The sequence below is a fragment of the Callithrix jacchus genome, chromosome 1 (genome assembly GCF_049354715.1).
Source record: "Callithrix jacchus isolate 240 chromosome 1, calJac240_pri, whole genome shotgun sequence".
Classification (NCBI taxonomy): Eukaryota; Metazoa; Chordata; class Mammalia; order Primates; family Cebidae; genus Callithrix; species Callithrix jacchus.
The window spans coordinates 155,653,744-155,674,583 of NC_133502.1; the positions used below are offsets into that span (position 1 = coordinate 155,653,744).

Sequence of the window (20,840 nt, forward strand, 5' to 3'; positions counted from 1 at the left end):
GGCCCCTAGCTGTGGTTACCGCCATCCTTTCACTTAAACTCCGCCCCATTACTCCCCGACTCCAGGGCTCCGCATCCACTCGGCCGATTCTCCACGTAGCGCTTCCCGGGCTACAGATTGCGTAACTTCGGCAGCCGGGCGGAGTCTGGAAAGAGGCGGAGGGGCGGCGGACTGAGAGAATGCTCCTGTAATAGCTGCGAAGAGGAAGCCCAGAGAGCCCCGGCCGCCGACTGAACGCCGCTCCTGCGCAATCCGGGTCCAGGCCGCCGACATTCCAGAGCCGCCTTCCGCCCCGCCCCCAATTCCGGGGTGGAGTCCTCTGCCGCGCCTGCGCAAAGCGTCGCCGCAACCCCCCTCACGCCTGCGCGCTTCGCCCGCCCGGCCCCATCCCCCCCAGGGTTTTTCGGGTGGGGGAGGGGGACGTCTCGGCGAGTCACGATGATGGCGGCCACCATCCTGTGGTGAGCTAGCGGATTCCTTGCTTGCCTCGCAGAGCCCCTCGCGCCTCCTGCAGACTCAGTGGCTGGCGCCCGGCGCGTGAGGAGGCACGGCGGCCCGAGCTCGCGGGGAAGGCCGCAGTCGCGGAAGCAGCGGCGCGGGCCGCAGCACGGGCTGGGGGAGAGGCCGCTCCGCTGGGCGAATGTGACAAGCCCCCACCCCCACCGTCTTCCTCCCCAGAGCGCGAGGAGCGCGGGCGACCCCGGGGCCCCGCCAGGCCACAGACCCCGCCCAGCGGTCAGCACCCGGCGCAGGCCCGGCAGCAGAGCTGCGCGGCGGCACCATGCAGGTCACCCTGAAGACCCTCCAGCAGCAGACCTTCAAGATAGACATCGACCCCGAGGAGACGGTATGCACGCGGACCGGGGGCGGGGGCAGCCGCGTGCGGGCCGGGGGGAGCGACAGGATCCGGGAGTGGAGCCGGGCGGCGCGCTTCAGCGGGGGAAGCCCCGGAGGGTGCGGTGAGGGCCCTGCGTCTCGGTCTCGGCCCGTGCCCTGCCGGCGTGCGGCAGAGCCGACCCTCCTGGCTTGGCCGGGGGCTTTGTGGCAGAATAGGGAAGTAGTGACCGGACGCCGAAGGCCTGGTTGGGCAGATGGCGTGGAGCGCACGCCCGCGGGCCCGGGCCTAGGAGCTTGTGCTAGCAGGGCCGGAGGGGGATGGGGAGGTCCAGGCAGCTTCGGCCGTGGTGCCTGGCTTTCTGGTGTGGGTGCACAGGTGGGGGAGGAAGACGTAGGCGTCGCCACTACTTGTGTGTGGACCTGGTTAGGCGCTTAGATCCCAGAGTTGGTAACCCGAGAAGATGAGCTTTAAGGAAAAAAAAAAAAAAAAGCATCAGGTTTCGTCTATCACCGAGTGAGAGGTGTGCGGTGGTGAAAATGAATTTGTCCCTTTACCTCCAGAATTGTTAACCCTTTTATTTGTAAGTGAATTGTTCTGCTGCCTTCCTCCCGCCACCCAACCCACACCCCGTGTAGATTGCACTTTGAGGCTTCTTTGGTGGTGAAGGTTTTAGCAGTAGAGGCCTTCAAATCCATTCCAAGCTCAAACTGAACTTCAGATGTAACGGGTTCTCTGCTTTATCTTGGAATTGTTAGGAGTTGTAACCCTTCACCCACACTCCCCAGGCCCCCAAACAGTAGATGTTCAAGGGGGAAAAAAGAAAAAAAAAAAAACAACTTTGAATCCCTCCTGCAGTTAGTCTTAAACATTTCGGAAGTCCACGTTATACATTTTTCTGTGTTTGTGACTGCATAAAGAGACACTGTTGAGGTCGACACAGCTTTGTGCCAAGAATCTAATAATGCCGTGAGTGTAAATTTACTGCTTATGTTCTGGAATACACCGCTAAGATTGTCATAAGACTAAGTGTAAACCAGCAGTTTCCTGCCCAACTCTATTTTTTAAAGTAGTTTTTTCTATTTTGGGTGGAGATCAGGGGCTTTGGTGTTAATTAAGTAGAACCTGAGTTCCATTTGTGGTTTTGTAACTTACTTGCCATGACCTTGGGCAAATTACGCTTAGTTTCATCCTCTGTACCGTAGGGATAATAGCTGCCTTGCGGAGATGTGAGGATTAAATGGTACATATTTACTTGATGGTCAGTAAATGGAATTGATTAAACAGTGGATTCTTTTGAATGGAGGACACAACAGCGTTACGTTGTACTTATTTAATCTTAAGTTTTGCACATCTTTAATTGTTTAAGAAACAAGGAGAGTTCCCCCAACTTTTTTGCGATTTTTGTACAAAATTATTCGATTTCAAAATATTTATATGTAGATGTATGCTGTGTGATTAACTTCTTAAAGGTACAGGACATATCAGTTACACATGAAAAGCTTTTCTGTGTCCTCAGAAGTAATTGACAACACCCTGTGGACTGACAGTACTAACAGAATCAAATTCCTCTTGAATATTTCTTTACTGCTTAATATGCGTTAATAAGTTGAAGGGTGAAAGTTACAATGGGGTTTGTTTGATGATTTCAGGCAAACTACGTAAAATGCCTATTTGCTTTTGGTTCTTTGTGGTAACAAATGATGGTGCCCCAATAACTTAATCAGCTTATAATACTCAGTTTAATTTCAGAATTATTCAAACCTAAAGAAATATTGTGGCTTTTTGGTAAATATTTGTGGGTGTATTGAAGTTATGCAGTGACTCTTTTAACAGCTCCACTAAAGTATTTATGTTCTTTAAGATTTGTTTAGCGTTTTTTAGGCACTTTTCACATACAGTGTTAACTGAGAGCCAATGCAGTATCTGAATTTGTACAGATTCTTATATTTATTTATTTTTCCATTCCCCACCCAACTTGTACAAATTCTTAACTATTTTTGCTATTTTCCAGTTTATTTCCAAGGAAAAGCAGTATGTTATACTTTTAGAAATAATATTTTTGAAAAGCTCATTTGTAGGGAGTGGCTTCTACAGCTTTTGCTATTTATATAAATATACTTTTGTTGCTATTAGTATAAAAAAACTAATATTGTTAGTCTGAGGCAAGAAATTAAAGCATTTCCTCTGATATATGGAATGTTTGCATTTAATGACTTGTCAGTTTTTATTTTAATGACTTTAGGAAATTTTTTCAAGACAACTGTTTCAATTCTATGTAGTGGGTTTTAATTAATATTTGTTTTTGATACGACACCCCAGACTTGCAGTAAGAAAAGAAATAGTGAAAATTTTATTTAATGGGGCAACACTAAGTGTCCTATTTCTAAGTTGTTGTGTGAACTGGGTAACCAGGGATATTAGAAGTAGATCTAAAAGACAAGATAGGATCTTACTGAGACCCGTTTTTGTTCTGCTCAGAAGTTTGTCCTTGTTTAATTTTTACCTAGGAGGAACCAAGGAAATTTAGTAACTTACGCAGTCAGTTATAGAAACTCTTGTGAACTTGAGTTGAGGGTGAGCAAAAATGGAAGAAAGGACTGTGCGATAAGGGGAATCATGGGACTGATTCATTTGTTGAACAAGTAAATGTTTAGTGAGCTTTGCTGGCAGGACTGGAAGAGTACAGGGACCTGTAGAACGTGGTCTGGAGCATCTGGGAACTTTATTGACTTAGGCAAAGTGTGTGGCTATAGAGTAGGGGATATACAAAGTGGAAAAAACAATATAATTTGTTTTAAGGTGTTTTTATTTGCTCTAGTTTTAACTAACAAAACTTTCTTAGACTTATTAGGCATTTTGTACAATTTACTTGACTATTACCTTGATACATTACATGACCACTGTCTTTAGTGTTAACCTTTACAAAGATCTTTTTGTTTTTACAATTGTAATGCTGACCTTCTTATAAAATATTCAAACAATGCAGAAACAAAATGAGAAGGTGGTATGTATGGAGTAGGAAGACCATTGCTAGATATTTTTTCATTATGTGGTGGTCTGTCTTCTGTAAAAATTGTGGGAGACATTTAAGTAGCCTACGTATTAAAACATTGTGAGATGTGTAATAGACCACTCCTCTGAAATTCTTTAAAATTCTGAAGTTTAGTGGTGTGATGGACATTTAGAGGGACATGGAATACAGTTTTTAAGCTCAGTTTCATAGTCACTTAGTTTTTTATATTGCTGTTGGTTAAAGCCACTAAGAAAGGTAGATTAAGAATAAACCTTTTGAGTTAAAAAAAAAAATACAGTGCAGCATTTTATTGGATCAATGAAATACCGACTAGAAAGAGCATGTGGTGTACAAATTAATCCTGGAGTCTAACTCTGGACACTTTGCTTTGAATAACTAAAAACTCAGTAAATTTGAGATGAGACTTTAAATGCAAAAGCTGAAATGGGGTTGGATTACTATACAAGTGATACTAAAACTGTGCATATACATTGGATTTTTTTGCTAAGAATTATAAAGATACTGTCTTAATATCTATAAATAGCATATTAGTGTGCTATGAAGAATTACCTCATTTTGTGGTTTATCTCTATAATGTGATTGTTATAAAATATTTCTTTACCCTGCACTTTGGGAGGCCGAGGCAGGTGGATCACCTGAGGTCAGGAGTTCAAGACCAGCCTGACCAACGTGGTGAAACCCCATCTCACTACTAAAAATACAAAATTAGTTGCGCATGGTAGTGCATGCCTGTAATCCCAGCCACTTAGGAGGCTGAGGCGGGCAGGAGAATCGCTTCAACTCTGAAGGAGGAAGTTGCAGTGAGCTGAGATGCACCATTGCACTCCAGCCTGAGCAACAAGGGCACAACTCCGCCTAAAAAAAAAAGTGTGTGTGTGTGTGTATATAGCTTTAGTACTTGTTCTGTATTATACAGTATTTACTAGCTGTGATTTATTAGTGATTTATATACTAGCTATCATTTATTATTCCTGTGGTGGTTTATTATATTTTTAATATAATAATGCTAGTTTCATATATAGAAGTTTCCTAGATTATTAAGGCAATAAGTACTAAATATTAAAAGAGGCGAAATTAAAAGCTCTCGGCATATTGGTAGAACAAGACACAGGAAGAAACTGAGAAATCTGGTACACTTTTTGCCAGAGTTTTGCTGTTTTGATGCCTTGTACACAGTAAACATTTAGTAAAGATCTTTGAATGAATTGAATATATTCTTTCGGTGAACTGGCAAGTGTGATCCCCCAATGTAGAGTGTTTACATGTTGATTTGTTTATTTAATAAATATTTGCTGTGTACTTACTGGTCAGGCCCTGCCGTGATGGTGTATGCGTTCTAGTGGGATAAAACCATCAAAAAACAAATTTTAAAAACCAGGTAATGTTAAGTCCTATGTAGAAAGTTGAAATAGGATAAAGTATGTGATAATACTTCACTGAATGGCTACTTTTTTTTTTTTTTTGAGACGTAGTTTCGCTCTTGTTACCCAGGCTGGAGTGCAATGGCGATCTCGGCTCACCGCGACCTCTGCCTCCTGGGATCAGGCAATTCTCCTGCCTCAGCCTCCTGAGTAGCTGGGATTGCAGGCACGTGCCACCATGCCCAGCTGGTTTTTGTGTTTTTAGTAGAGACCGGGTTTCACCATGTTGACCAGGATGGTCTTGATCTCTTGACCTTGTGATCCACCCGCCTCGGCCTCCCAAAGTGCTGGGATTACAGGCGTGAGCCACGGCACCCGGCCATGGCTACTTTTAAATTAACTAGTCACTGAAGCTCTTTCTGAATAAGGTGACATTTTAAGCTGAGAACTGAATAAAAATGAGCACACAGGATGAGGTTTCTGTAGGGAACTGCTGGGGCAAAGACCTTTAAGAATGTGTTTTGGGAATTAAAAAAAAGCCCGCATTGCTAAGGTGATGGGTAAGAGATAAAAGTGAGTTAGGCAAGTGGCCAGAGCATTACTTGTAGGCTAGGGGTTTTCAAGGTAAAATTGCAAACATTTACAAGCAGGTCAGAAATCTTTTCTCTTTCTCCCTCCCTCCCTCACTTCCCCCCTTCCCTCTCTCCCTCCCTCCCTTCCTCCCTTCCTTCTCTTCCTTACTCTCCTTCTCCTTGCCTACCCTTCCTTCCCTCCTCCCTTCCTTTTCTCCCTTCTTTCCCTTCCTTTTTCAACAAGGTCTTGCCCTGTCAGCCAGGCCAGAGTACAGTGGCATGATCATAGCTCACTGCACCTCCAAACTCCTGGGTTCAAGTGATCCTCCACCCTAAGCCTCCCCAGTAGCTGGGACTATGGACGCATGCCACCACACCCAGCTAATTTTAGTTTATTTTTTGTAGAGATGGGGTCTTGATGTTTTGCCCATGCATCTCCAATTCCTAGCCTCAAGTAATCCTCCTGCTTTGGCTTCCTAAAGTGCTGGGATTACAGGCACAAGCCAGCACACCCAACAGAGAAATACTTCTTTTAGGATTTTTAAAGGTTACTTTGATACTGTAGGGTGGGTAAGAGTAAAAAGCTGAGAGATCAGTTAAGTTGTGCAGTAGTTTTAAGTAATTGGAGCTTGAACCAGGGTAGTAGGAGTGGAGATGTAGAGTAGTAGTTGGAATTAGGGTATGTTTTGAGGGGTATAGTTGGTTGTGCCACTTGCTTTGTGACCTCGGGCAAGTTACTCAGTAGATGCCTGTTGGTCCTCTTCTATGAAATGAGAATACTAGTACCGAAAGTACTAAGCTATGGAGTATGTGAGCTTAAAATAATATTAACAGTGCTTGGCAATGTGGTCTCACTCTCCTTCCATTGTTCTTGCTTAGAAAACCTCAAATGTGATTAAATTTACATCAATGTTTGTACTTGCACCTGAGCAGCCAGAGATGCACCTGTAGCCACTTTGGCTTGTCGCTTAAGTTCATGAACATTAACGTTAATTGTGTCCTTAGTGTGCAGCACCTGACAATCTTACAGTTTACTAGTCCAGTCACTCTTCCACTGCCACGGGATGGTTTCATATCATCTGCCCTCCTTATTTTCCCTTGATGACCCTAGTTTTTATTTGATTGAGAATTTAGAAGTAATCAAGACAGAATGTCTACAAGGTCCTACCCATAGCTACCTACCTGCTGGCCTCCTCTTACTGTAGGTAGTTCTGAATTGTGGATGGTGCTATTAAAGGCCAGTTCTTCCACTTTACTTTCTTTCTTTCTTCCTTTCTTTTCTTTCTTATCTCTCTGTTGTCACCCAGGCTGGAGTGCAATGGTCCAATTTCAGCTCACTGCAACCTCGCCTCCCTGGTTCAAGCAATTCTCCTGCTTCAGCCTCCTAAGTAGGTAGGATTACAGGCATGTGCCATCACGCCCGGCTAATTTTTTAATATATTTAATAGAGACAGGGTTTCACCATGTTGGCCAGGCTGGTCTCGAACTCCTGACGTCGTGATCCACCTGACTCGGCCTTCCAAAGTGCTGGGATTACAGGTGTGAGCCACCGCGCCCAGCCCTCCACTTTTCCACGGTACTTCATCCCCGGTCATGTGTGAAAGATGTTACTCCATCAAATCTTTTTTCTCTTCTGTATCACTGATTATTCCCATTTCTAGAGTATACAAACATTTTTTCCTCATCTTAATAATACACTTCCTTGTCTCCACATCCCTCTTTAGTTACTGCCCTATTTCCCTGCTTCTCAAGCAAAACTCCGGAGTGTCTCTCAATTCTGTTTACTTTTTTCCACATCTTTCTCTTTTTCAGATCCACCATACTGTTCATAAAAGGGATTCCCTCCCCCAACCTTTGTGCTTGTGCTCTGTCCTTAAGCACGATACTTTTTTTGTTGTTAAGACGGCGTTTTGCCATGGTGGCCAGGCTGATTTTGAACTCCTGACCTCAGGTGAGCCACCCGCCTCCGCCTCCCAAAGTGCTGGGATTACAGGCATAAGCCACCGTGCCCAGCCTAGCAGAATACTTAAAAAAAAAAAAAAAAAAAAAAAAAAAAAAAAACTTTTTCCTCATTATTAAAATGGGAGTAATAATAATTGACCTGCTTTCCTAACAGTTGTGAAAAATCAGGTAAGATCAAAGGCATGGAAACATTTAGTGAATTGTGAATTGTAAAATTAGAAATAAATTTTGCAGCTTTTAAATAAATCCTTTCATCAGTTTTTGTTTTGATCATTCTTTTCACTATCCTTTCTGAAAAAGGTTTGTATGAATGAAATCTTCTCATTCTCTTAGCTTGACATAATCAGCAATTTTGAACAGTGTGTTAAAAACAGTGAACAAGGTCCTGCTGTGATAGATACTGCATAGGATTCTGGTTAATTTGCTAAATTTAAGCCTACTGTGGCACAGTGAATTCTACTGAAGGACACTACCCCATCTGTTCCCTATAAGTTTAGTTAAATAAATGTCTTTTGTAGTGTCACGAAAGCTAATTTTACAAGTGAATGAACGTTACAAACCTCTTAAACATTATGTAAACTTATTTCAGCAGAGGAGGTAGACCAGCTACAAATGACTGGTAATACATGAATAGATCCTAGAGCCTTAAACTGGTAGATAAAATTGTTCTCACTTATTCCCCACACACTTCTGGTTGAATTAGATAGGCAGCTTGTTTTTGCTAGTGCACTGGAGCGATCCATTCTTTGGCTATATAGAAACTTTAGAAGTTGCAGGTATCTTGGGAATTCTGCTTACTCAGTTTTCAAATTCTTATGCTTCTTTTGGCCTTGTTGGAATCATACTGTTAGGAATATATTTTAGAATAGATTAAATTGGCATGTATAGGTTGGCTTAAGAGCCTAAATACCATTTTACATAACTTCTGTGGGAAAAATGGGTTTTGGATTTCAAATCATGTATTTAAGATAATAAAATAGCCTTTGGATTATAATCCCAATTGGAGGATTACCTTTGTTTAGTGTCTGCCTCTTTTCACATAATTAATGTTATACTATTGGTTATTGTTTCATTATAAAAATCTCTTGTACTAAATTACTTTATTCCTTAGGTCCAGTGAGGAGACTTTTCCTGTTTGTACTGAAGTCAGCTGACATGTTTAAAATCAAATTTGTATTTGTAGAATTAGCAGGAACCTACCTTGGGACAGAAATTCAGGAAATAACTCTGGTGCCTATACCAGTTTCTCAAGTGGAAGGACACCAGCCAAGGAACCAAAAAACGCAAAACATTGCCTGCAGTGTAAACATAAGAAATCCTTTATTAAAGATATTTGGCTTTAGGAATCTCCTTTATTTTGCTAATTGCTGATAGCCAAAATTTAGTCGGTATTTTTTAATTAACTAAGCCATGTAGTATTAGAACTGCCTTAGACCTTTTTCTTTTAAATGAAATAAACCTCTTTTTTCTCTTTGAAACTCCAGTTTTTTCCAAATTACTCAAATAATTCAGGCTTCTTAAAGTAAATAAAGTATATTTAGTAAAATGTGAAAGCCTTCCTAAATTACTCAAATAATTCAGGCTTGTTAGAGTAAATAAAGTATAGTAAAATGTAAAAGGCTTTTGCCCCTAAGTAACCACTGTAAACTCTGTATATCCCTCTAGTCCTTTTAAAAAATATATTTACACATAATGAGTGAACACAGTTATGCTGTTTTAAAAAATTAATTGCTTAGCAACTAGCTGTTTTCCTCAAAGATAGTTACAAACATTTCATTATATTGCATAGTGTTCTAATGAATGTATGTGCATTAATTCATTTTTCTCTTTCCCCTTGATGGATGTTTAGGGTCGCTTTCAATTTTTAGTATTGCAAACAGCAGTGTAGGGCACATACTTTGTACCTTTGTCTTTGAAGTTCTTATATGAGCATCTCTAGCATTGATTTCTAGATGTGGAATTATTTGGTCAGAGTGTAGCAGATTGCCTTAAAAAATGTCTGGTCAGTGCTTACAAATTTTAACAATATTATGTACAAATACCATCTTGCATATGAGTAGCCAGGATTCAAATTTAGGTACTCTGCCTCTAGAGCCTATGTGTTTAGCCTTTCTATTTCATCTGCCTTGTGTCCCCATCAGTAAAAGAGGATAATAGTATCTACCTGTGTACTAGTTAACCTATAACTGCATGAAAAATTACCCCTTACTTAATTAAAACAGTAAACATTTACAGTTTGATAATTTCTGTGAGTCAGAAATTCAGGGATATTTTAGGTCTGTGGTTCTTCGGAGTCTCATGAAGTTGCATTAAGGGCTTCATTCTGTGCATTAAAGGCTTGACTGGCTCGAGGATTCCCACTGAAAGTGACTTCATCAGTGGCTAACAACTTGGTGATGGTTCTTGACGGAGGCCTCAGTACCTCCCTGTCGGGGTCACTGCCTGCCAGGGGTCTGTCCTGCAGGCTCTGACTTAATGAGAATGAATAAATTCACTCAGACACAGAATGCAGGGAACAAGTGTGCTGGAAAAGAGTGCTGTAAAGAGATAGCAGCCACTGTCCCCTACCAGCTGCCCCTGCAGGCATTTTATTCAGTATAGATTTAATAACAGAGGCTCTAAGTCAACACACTTAGGGATAATGATTAAAGGCCAGCACACATTAAATGACAAAGGCGTTAACACTAGAGGGTATAGATTAAAGGCCAGGTTCTGAGGCCTAAAGCAAACACTATTAGTGGGGTAATATCCCTGGTCAACCTTCCCCTAAGAGAGCCATCCAGAATGAGTAAGGATTAGTTTATAGGACCACTTGGGTAAACAAGTTAGGTAAATTCCCCACATTCCTTTGTTTCTACTCTAATTTATTTAAGGGGACAAGGCTGCTTTCAACTAAGTATTATAGTAAAACCCTTAGGCCTTCCAAAAGGGTTTTTTAAGATGGTGGCTCGCTATGTTGACCAGGCTGACCTTGAACTGTTGGGATTACAGGAGAAATGACTACTTTTTTTTTTTCTGGAGACGGAGTTTCGCTCTTGTTACCCAGGCTGGAGTGCAATGGCGCGATCTTGGCTCACCGCAACCTCCACCTGCTGGGTTCAGGCAATTCTCCTGCCTCAGCCTCCTGAGTAGCTGGGATTACAGGCATGCGCCACCATGCCCAGCTAATTTTTTTGTATCTTTAGTAGAGACAGGGTTTCACCATTTTTACCAGGATGGTCTCGATCTCTTGACCTCGTGATCCACCCGCCTCGGCCTCCCAAAGTGCTGGGATTACAGGCTTGAGCCACCACGCCCGGCCATGAAATGACTACTTTTAATTGTTGTTGGCCTGAACTAGAATAGTGCCAGTGCACCAGAGATGCACGGTAGTGCTCACATTAGGAAATAATTAGACGGTAAGTTTAGCTATGTTGTGGCACTTTTTTAAGTACACTATTATGATTGTTTTCCTTTGGAGGAAAAAAGAAAAACCATGCCCATAATGTTTAATATTACATTAAGTACATTTTTATTTTTAAATGCATAATTTTGTAAGAAAGAATTAAGTAGCTAGGAAAAAAGTCTGATTTCTTTAATGTTAACCATGCCTTTGTCTCTAGTGGAATTGATGATAAACCACCATTATTTATATAGGAGGGAATAAGCAGTACAATGGAAATTGTAGCCCTGGTTATATACTGGGACTATGGTGCCCAGGTTTAGATTCACTCTTGAGATGGTTTATTGGAATGGGAACATTGGCATGGGGTTCAGCACAGTTGGAGGAGTTGTAATTGCATCTACTGTGGGCCATGTCTTTTCCAAGAGAAACCTTGTGCTAAGTTCTATCTCTGCCTTTGAAGCATCCAGAAAGAAGGCAGTCTTTCTTGCTAATCTATTTTAAAGTATGCTCAGTTGGTTGTGTTAGGGGTGATTTAGACAAACTAATTTAGACACAGTTCTTCCACAAATACATTATGGTTTAAATGCTTCTAGGACATTCAGCGAAGGTGTTTAGTAGAGAGTTAAGTGTGCATAAATGAAGGTTGAGGAGAGACCTGGGCTGGAAATACAGATGACATCTACATGGTTATTAAAACTAGAAGTACACACAGTGGATTCTCCTGGAAGTCTAAGTAATATTTAAAGGCTGGCCAGGGAAGAGGATTTCCTGAAGCAGTGAACAGAGAGATAGGGAAACCAAAAATATGGCATCATGGAAGCCAAGGCATGGCGGTATGTAAAGGAGGGACATGTCAGTACTGTTACACATGGAAAGAGTAAGATAGGCGAGGATTAAAAAGGGTCTTATGAGCTTTGTGCAGTGGCAGTATCATAGCTAATGAGGTTTATCCAAGGCATGGTTATTGCTAATTGAAAACTTTTCCCAGTACTCCGCCATGACGACTTGAAGAAATATACTCTGCATTGGCAATTTTTGACAATCTCTACAGAGACTGGAAAAAAAAAAGTTAAAGAAGTGTTTTATAATGTTGCAGAATTCAGCGATGTTGGTAAAGAGCAGTGTTAATGGAATGGCCATGGGATTGGGGGAGCACTACCAATTTCATGTTTTTGTTTATTAGCACAGTATTGCTCTCTTTTGAGTAGTCGGTTTGGGATTATGATTAAGTGAAGACAGTGTGTGTATTTGCATTTTTGAAGAATTAGATTAAGGGGAGAGAGTCAAGGAGGAGACAAGGTTGTTAAGTGTTTATTTTTAAGATGATAAAGAGTTAGGTCTAAGTGTGAATGAAAGTGAACTGACAGAGAGGCTGAAAAAGCTGGGGAGATAGGAAAAATAATGAATTTAGTAAGATAATGAAAAATACTTGGAGGAGAACCAGAGGACAGGTAGAAAGAATTAGGTTTGAAAGAAAGGGACACTACTTTTATTTAATAGGTGAAAAGGAGATGTAGGTGGGTCTGGATGCAACAAAGTTAAGCAGAAAGTTGAAAATAAGTTTCTCTGTCTTCTGTTTTTAATAAGCTACAAAGTGATCACCTATAGAGAGTGGGAGAGGGTTCTGGGAATCAGATTTACAGTGCCGATTTGAAATACCCTTTTGGAGGATGGAGAAGAGGGCTAAGCATGGGAACAAAGGATTTAATGTATCCTTTTCTCCACTAGCATTTAGAAAATGGGGTGTAAATGTAGATAGGCAGTCTCTTAGGTAAAAGTTGAGATTTGTTAGCTAAGTAAGGTTAGGAGAATGAGACACCCCAGAGTGGTTGAAGTGAATTTTAGGGGCTGAGTACTGATAGAAATAAATGGTCTTGGTCCAAATACAGAATTTTGCCTGTCAGGAGCAGTAGAAAGACAAGGAAGTCTTTGATATTACAAAGAAGGTGTTAGGAGCAATGACAGTGTTGTCTAAGCAAAATAGAGCTGATAGTGAAGATGGACATGAAAGTAGAGACTCTAGGGACCAAGTCTGAAGGAGGCTCAAGAGCAAGTGTAGTGAGCAATTGCTAAGAGCTGGTAGGAACAGGAGACTGGTCACTTATAATTTTAAAGATGGAGTGGTTTTTGGATGACAAAATTCAGCCTGTATTCCATGAGTTTAGATAGATGAGTTAAATGGATTGTAAGTAACAATTATTGTTGTGTTCAAGGTAAAGGAGCAATGCCAGAATTTTAGACAGGTCGGTGAACCTGGTTCTAAAGTGTGGTTCAGTTATTTTCTTTGAAGTGATACTGTTGGGTCAAATCCCTGCACCTCCCCCACCACCTTAAAAATGTTGAAGCATCTTGGCATATTGCCCTCAAAAATTTTGGTCATTTGATACTTTCTTATTCTGAGAATGTGTCTCTTCACTTTTAATGACAAGACTTATCAAAACAATCTTTCCAATGTGACAGTTTATTGGATTAATAACATGACGCATCAAAATTTATGTTTGGGCTGGGTGCAGTGGCTCACACCTGTAATCCCAGCACTTTGGGAGGCAGAGGCGGGTGGATCACAAGGTCAAGAGATTGAGACCATCCTGGTCAACATGGTGAAGCCCCCATTTCTACTAAAAATATAAAAATTAGCCAGGCGTTTGGCACCCGCCTGTAGTCCCAGCTATTCAGGAGGCTGAGGTGGAAGAATCGCTTGAACCCGGGAGGCGGAGGTTGCAGCGAGCCGAGACTGCGTCACTGTGCTCCAGCCTGGTGACAGAGAAAGACTCCATCTCAAAGAAAAAAAAAAATCAGGTTTGGTTACTAATAAGGTTAAGCTTTTCTATGTTATGACTGTGTAATTGTGAATTGTCTGTCCTTTGTCCAATTTTTTTTATTAGTGTAAAATTTTGTGCCTTTTTTTTTTCTTAAGACAGTCTCGCTCTGTCGCTTAGGCTGGAATGCAGTGGCGTGATCTTGGCTCACTGCAGCCTCCGCCTCCCAAGTTCAGGCAATTCTCGTGCCTCAGCTTCCCAAGTAGCTGGGATTACAGACGTGTGCCACCATGCCCAGCTAAGTTTTGTATTTTTAGTAGAGACAGAGTTTCACCATGTTGGCCAGGTTGGTCTTGAACTCCTGGCCTCAAATGATCTGCCCGCTTCGGCCTTCCAAAGTGCTGGGATTACAGACATGAGCCACTGCACCCAGCTGCCTTTTCTCTTTCTTATTTTTTCTTTTCATTATTTGTCCATTTTTCCTGTTTGAGTTGTATGTTTACCCTGTTAATTTTCCTTTTTTGTTGAATAAACATTTTTAGTGTTTAGTCAGATTATTTCTTTAGCCAAATCATACAGGTATTTTGGAGTTCCCATTATTTTTAATATTCTTTGTTGGGTATTTTTTGTTTTGTTTTGCTTTTTAGTTTTTGAGTTGGAGTCTTGCTCTTGTCACCCAGGCTGAAGTGTAATGAAATGATCTTGGCTCACTGCAACCTCCGCCTCCCGGGTCAAGCAATTCTTCTGCCTCAGCCTCCCGAGTAGCTGGGATTACAGGCATGTGCCACCATGCTCAGCTAATTTTAGTATTTTTAGTAGAGACAGAGTTTTGCCGTGTTGGCCAGGCTGGTCTCAAACTCCTAACCTCAAATGATCCATCTGCCTTGGCCTCCCAAAGTACTGGGATTATAGTTGTAAGCCATCATGCCCACCCTTAATATTGTTTAATCAGTTATGATTTCTTTGAAACAAAAGTTATTTAGTAGTTAATGATTAAAGGTCCTTTTTAGGTTTTCTTAATTTATGGGGCTTTTTTCTTTGTGTCCTCTCCTTCCTCCCTCATTTTTGATATATAAAGCTAGAGAGCGTCCATTATTTAGGCTTTTTGAAATCCGAAATGTTTTACCTCGTTCTAACCTGTCAAGAATGAGATATTTCTGCCTATTTTCTTTGACTTGTTGCTTCCTATGTGTCTGTTTTCTTCACATATGTCTATGTACTGTTCATTTATTCATCAACAGAAAAATGAAGCACCCACTCAATGCTAAACCACTATGTATTGTTTTGAGAACTGGGTTTGCTCAGAGATACACTTGGTCTGTAATTTATTTGTAGTTTTCACCAAATAATCACACTTGCAAGTATTGTATACTTTTGTCCCTCTATAAACAAAAAAGTTTGAAAGGAAGTTTACCATTCACCACTGAGTGTACCACTCATGCTCTGCCATCACTTGGTTGACTTGGCAAGTCTTTTATTTAGCATGTAGGATAGCAGTCCTCAAATGATTTGGTTTCAAGACTTGTTTACATTTAAATAAGTCATTGAGTGCTCCAAAATAACTTTTGTTGATGTGCTTACATTTATTTAATTTATTTTTTAAGACAGATTCTCACTCTGTCACCCAGGCTGGAGTGCAGTGGCGTGATCTTGGCTCACTGCAACCTTTGCTTCCAGGGTTCAAATAATTCTTGTGCCTTGGCTTCCCAAGTAGCTGGGATAACAGGAGTGTACCACCACTCTCGGCTAATTTTTTTGCATTTTTAGTAGAGACGGGGTTTCTCCATGTTGGCCAGGCTGGTCTCGAACTCCTGGCCTCAGGTGATCCTCCCACCTCAGCCTCCAAAAGTGCTGGGATTACAGGTGTGAGCCACTGTGCCTGGCCCAATGTACTTACATTTATTAATGTTTGCCATATTATAAATTAAAACAGACTTTATTAATGTTCATTTAAATATAACAGATTTATTGTAAGTATTATTGTTTTTTGCAAAAATATGTGCCAAAATAACAGTAACAACAACAAACCGTTGAGAAGACTGACACTTTTACATTCCTTTGCAAGTCTCATGTTTGGCTTTAAAACGATTTTACTTGTGTTAGTTTTACCTTTGAAATGGGGAACAGTGGAAAATAGTAGATTGAGGTTTTTGTGATAGATTTCTATTTCGGGGAACATCAGAATAGCAATGATGCTACTAACCCATTTCAGGAATACCAGTGTAGCAAGGATGGTTTATACGGTATTTGCAAAATATCCTGCTTGCTTGGAGTCATAAGAGATGGTAACCTCTTTATTTCGGTTTCCTCATCTATAAAATTGAGTGGGTAACAGTTCCTTTGGTCCCATAGCTTTAGGGATTATGTGAAATTGTATGTTAACATATTTGAAGCTAAATAAACTTTTATCTTTGAAGTACACACCATCACTTTTTAATTGTACAAAAGAAACCTAAGTTTGTAGCCCTTGTTAGTTTTTCAGATAAACTCAAAGATAATTTTCAAGAAGTATCCTGGGAAATTGAAGGAATTTGAATTTTTCTCCTTGGTTCCTGTGCCTTTAAAGTAATGAAAATTATATTAAGGCACATGGGAAAGTCATCTCTGCCCTTTTTTACTCCTATGCCTCCCTACTTAACAGGTTAAGAAGTCTATTAGACTCGTTTTCCCAAATACTTTATAAGGAGCCTATTGTCACACAATTTTAGGAATTGAGACTATAAAGGTCATGGATTCCAGCTCTTACAGATGAAACTGTTGCAGAGCAGTGAAGTCGTCTGGTGATTCTCAGCCTGGGCTGAACTTTGGAACCACCTGTAAAGCTTTTCAAAAATACTGATGTCAAGGTCTCACCCTCAGAGATTATGTTTTAATTGGTCTTTGTAAAGTCCCCCTGGTGATTGTAATAAAATACAAGACTCTTAAAATGAATCATTTGCCTTTTAACATTCACAATTTAACTTTTAACATTGAAGTATTCTTATTGATGAGACTGTTTTATTTCTTAGACATTTTAGTGATCGAACTTTATTTTCTTGCTCTGCAGAAAATAAACCCATAAACATTATGTAAATCAAAACTTTGATGTTGGAAACTTTGTTTTAAATTAATGAAATCAACTAGTGAATTTTAAAGAACCTATGTGTATTAGATGGTTTTAAAGTTTATGCCTATCATACCCTAATAATGTGAGTTAATGTTGAATCTTTTTTGATATAAATCAGAGAAACATAATCTTTGAGGTTTTGGAAGGATTAATAATTATGTATATAATTTTTTGTCTTCCACTTATTCAGATTCTGGATTGTCATTTTTTTTTTAGACTTTCTCCAAAAAAAAAAAATCTTTATTTTTCCTATAGGTGAAAGCACTGAAAGAGAAGATTGAATCTGAAAAGGGGAAAGATGCCTTTCCGGTAGCAGGTCAAAAATTAATTTATGCAGGTATGAATTAAATATTAAAATTAACATGCCATGTCTTGCTTATAGTGATAATCTTTTAGAAATGTTATCTTACAAATTGTAGTGTATTCAAATTGATTGTCAGAAAAATGATTGTACATATAAAAGCAGTGAAAGAGCAGTCATTTAAATATATTAATATTCAATCTTCTCTTTATTCACATTTGCCCCATGTATTTTTTCATCAAATGGTGTTTGTTTTGTTTAGTTTTATCTTTTGTAAGCATCATGTAACTGGCTTTTGTGTTTTTAATCAAACTGAGCTTTTTTTAAAAAAATTGAAACCATTCATACTGTTTGTGTTATTTATTATTAGTGTGCTTAGAATCATTCCTGTAAAATTAAATTTTAATGAAAACTGAAGAATACAGAAAAACAATGCACAGAAAAGCACAAGAAGAAAAATAATAATATTCAGATTATTTAAAGAATTCTTAGAAATTAATAAGGAAAAGACCAATAAAGCAACAAAGGATAAGAATAGGAATGACAAATTTAGCCTCACTAGTAAACAGGAAAATATATATTAAAAATACACTCGATATCCAAATTTAGTAGAGAAAATACTTTCATTGTAGATGTTGGTAAGGTGGGTGTTTGACCGCCCATAGATTCTTCTTTTATTCTGAATAGTGTTTCTTAAACTAAGACAGCCTGGAGGAAATGCTAATGTGGTGATTCAATCCCATTATTTTTGTAGGTCAGAATTCAGAACCTAAAGAAGCAGACATAAAATTTAAATTTCCAGTTTCTAGCTTTGACCTATTTTCACATTCCTAACTATATTCCTTTCTGTCTTAATGTTAGTAGCTTTTGATTCAATAGCTTTTTAAAGATGGAAGACTAAATTCACGGAGCAGGAAACATCAGGGAGTCCTACCTACCTACCTACCTACCTTCAACATGACCACAGTCTTGTGTACTTCTTCTTGCATTTTGAGTTCTGTACCATCTTGCACTTTCTTAGATATCATGTCATTTTCTGAAATACTTTTAAGTATCTTGCTTTGATAGTGTTAGAATATTTCTGATTTATCAGGTATCAGTATTTTGGGGAGCAGGAAATTTATTCCTCTCCCCTTCTTCATATCAGAAAAGAATGTAGGTTATTTTTCAGAGGACCCCTGTGCAATCAAAGCATTGAATTTTCTTTGCCTTCATGATCTCCCTTTCATGGCCTCTTTCATGTTTCCTTGCCCAGTAAGTCTTTCATATAATTAAGTAATACATTTGTAAAAAACTGATTGTTAATTTTATATACACTATGTAAGTTTGACATCTTTTAGTGAAATGTTTATGCCTTTCAGTTTATTTATTTGGAGAAAGGGTCTGGCTCTGTCACTCAGGCTAGAGTGCAGTGGTGCGATTATGGCTCGCTGTGTCCTTGAACTCCTGGGCCCAAGTCGTCATCCTCCCTCAGCCTCCCAAGTAGCTAGGAGCATAGGTATGTGCCACAATGCCTAGCTAACTTTGAATTTTTTTTTATTTTTATAAACAGGGTTTTGCTATGTTGCCCAGGCAGATCTCAAACTCCTGGCCTCAAGCTATATTCCCTCTTCAGCCTCCCAGAGTGTTGGGATTATAACCGTGAGCCACCACACCCTGCCACTTATGAGTTGTTTTATTTTTATCTTGATTGATTGGTGTTTTGGGGGGAAAAGTACTGATAGAATTCATGTTGGTGATTCATATTTTAATATTTCTGAAATTCATATTTCAAGTAGAAAATTGTTTTATGTATGAGAAAGATTACTGTGCCCTAAATGTTTTTTTTTTCTCTTAATGTATTAGGCAAAATCCTCAATGATGATACTGCTCTCAAAGAATATAAAATTGATGAGAAAAACTTTGTGGTGGTTATGGTGACCAAAGTAAGTTTCAACCTCATTCTCTGTATCTTTGTGCATGTAAGTCTTTTTAAAAATGATGATCCCAAGTCCACACAATGGACACAGTGTATACACATCCATAGTGGTGTGCACTTAACTGCTATGAAAGATTTTAAGACTTTACCTTAAGTCAATCATAAAGTTATTAATGTTTTACATTAATTATACATTAACTATAATATAGTTTTGATATAATTTTATTTAAATCAAAACAACTGAAATATAAAATGTCATGTTAAAATTATTGCTAAAGTTTTGAAATCACTTATGTAATTCTTTTAAAATATGCTTAGAAATTGAATAAATGTTTATTCTGTAGTTTTTATGTTTGCCTTAAATAGACTTGCTAAATTTTGCACTAGTCCTAACAAATTCCTCAAGACAAAAAAGTATGTAAACTAATATTACAATGCTATTTCTTAGTGAAATAATATGCTTTTAGAAACTTAGGAGAAGGTAACTAAAGAAATGATGGAATGATTTTTGTGAGGAAGAAGAGACTACTTTATGTATATAGTTAATTTAAGTTATATAATCATGCAGTATAGAATTAAGAGACAAATGGAGAAGTGGTACTCCTGGCATTCATTTTTAGGATTGGATTGACATAATCTGAGAAAGAGCAGTGTTCCTTGTAGCACTGAAAATGAGTTTAAATCACTAATTGAAACCCGTTCCTCAAAGGCCAAAAGTGGAATAAATGTGGGTTCTCAAAGTCAAAAATAGTAGTAGAAAATAGAGTTGAATAAATCTTAATTATCACATACTTTTGTACTGGGAAACAAAAAGCAGCTAAATAGTTTACATGTGTTGAACTTGAACGTTTTTTAATCTATTAAGAATATTGATTTTGCTGTACTGAGGAACTTCATTATATGTTAAGCTTTAAAAACAGAAGCAGAATTGTGAGGAAACCTTGTATCATCTAGGTCTGTGGTAAAATATACGTAACGAATTTCCAATTTAATCATTTTAAGTGTACAGTTCTATTACATAGTTACGTTGTTTTGCAACTGTCACCATCATATAAGAGGAATTCTGTGGTATTCGCCTTTTTGTGACTGGCTTATTTCACTTAGTGTAATGTTATCAAGGTTCATCTATGTTATAGCATGTGCCAGAATTTGCTTCTTTTAAGACTGAATGCTATTCTATCTAGTTTTAGCATACATAGTACATAATAGGAAATGTGAACACATTTGAACATGTTTTGTCGCTGGTCTTATCTTTTACTATTAACAGTAATCACGACTATTTAGAACACAAAAATAAGCAGAAAAAGTGTCAATAGGTACATGTATTTTAGGAGTAGATACTGGAAGCCTATTGTTATATTACATACAATTCCTAAGTTTTTCCTTTAAGTCTTTCATTCCTAACTTTACATAGGATTCTTTTTTTTTTTTTTTTTTTTTTGAGACGTAGTTTCGCTCTTGTTACCCAGGCTGGAGTGCAATGGCGCAATCTCAGCTCACCGCAACCTTCCACCTCCTGGGTTCAGGCAATTGTCTTGCCTCAGCCTCCTGAGTAGCTGGCATTACAGGCACGCGCCACCGTGCCCAGCTAATTTTTTGTATTT

General features: G+C 39.2%; 1 protein-coding gene and 1 non-coding gene across 3 annotated transcripts in view; both read left to right on the forward strand.

The window, feature by feature from the left end:
* Window positions 1-413: 413 nt before the first annotated feature.
* RAD23B (RAD23 nucleotide excision repair protein B) overlaps window positions 414-20,840 on the forward strand; it is a 45,800-nt gene continuing 25,373 nt past the window's right edge. The window contains exons 1-4 of one of the 2 annotated variants that reach the window (XM_035253959.3): window positions 414-461; window positions 679-847; window positions 17,273-17,354; window positions 19,164-19,243. In XM_035253959.3, the coding sequence (XP_035109850.2) occupies window positions 782-847; window positions 17,273-17,354; window positions 19,164-19,243 (228 nt within the window). In that variant the 5' untranslated portion in view covers window positions 414-461; window positions 679-781. Of the gene's footprint in view, window positions 462-512; window positions 848-17,272; window positions 17,355-19,163; window positions 19,244-20,840 lie in introns of those variants that run through there. The other variant, XM_035253962.3, reaches the window with a different exon arrangement.
* Window positions 12,063-12,206, forward strand: LOC118147938 (U4 spliceosomal RNA). Its single transcript, XR_004734644.1, has one exon. It is a non-coding gene; the product is annotated as a U4 spliceosomal RNA (small nuclear RNA).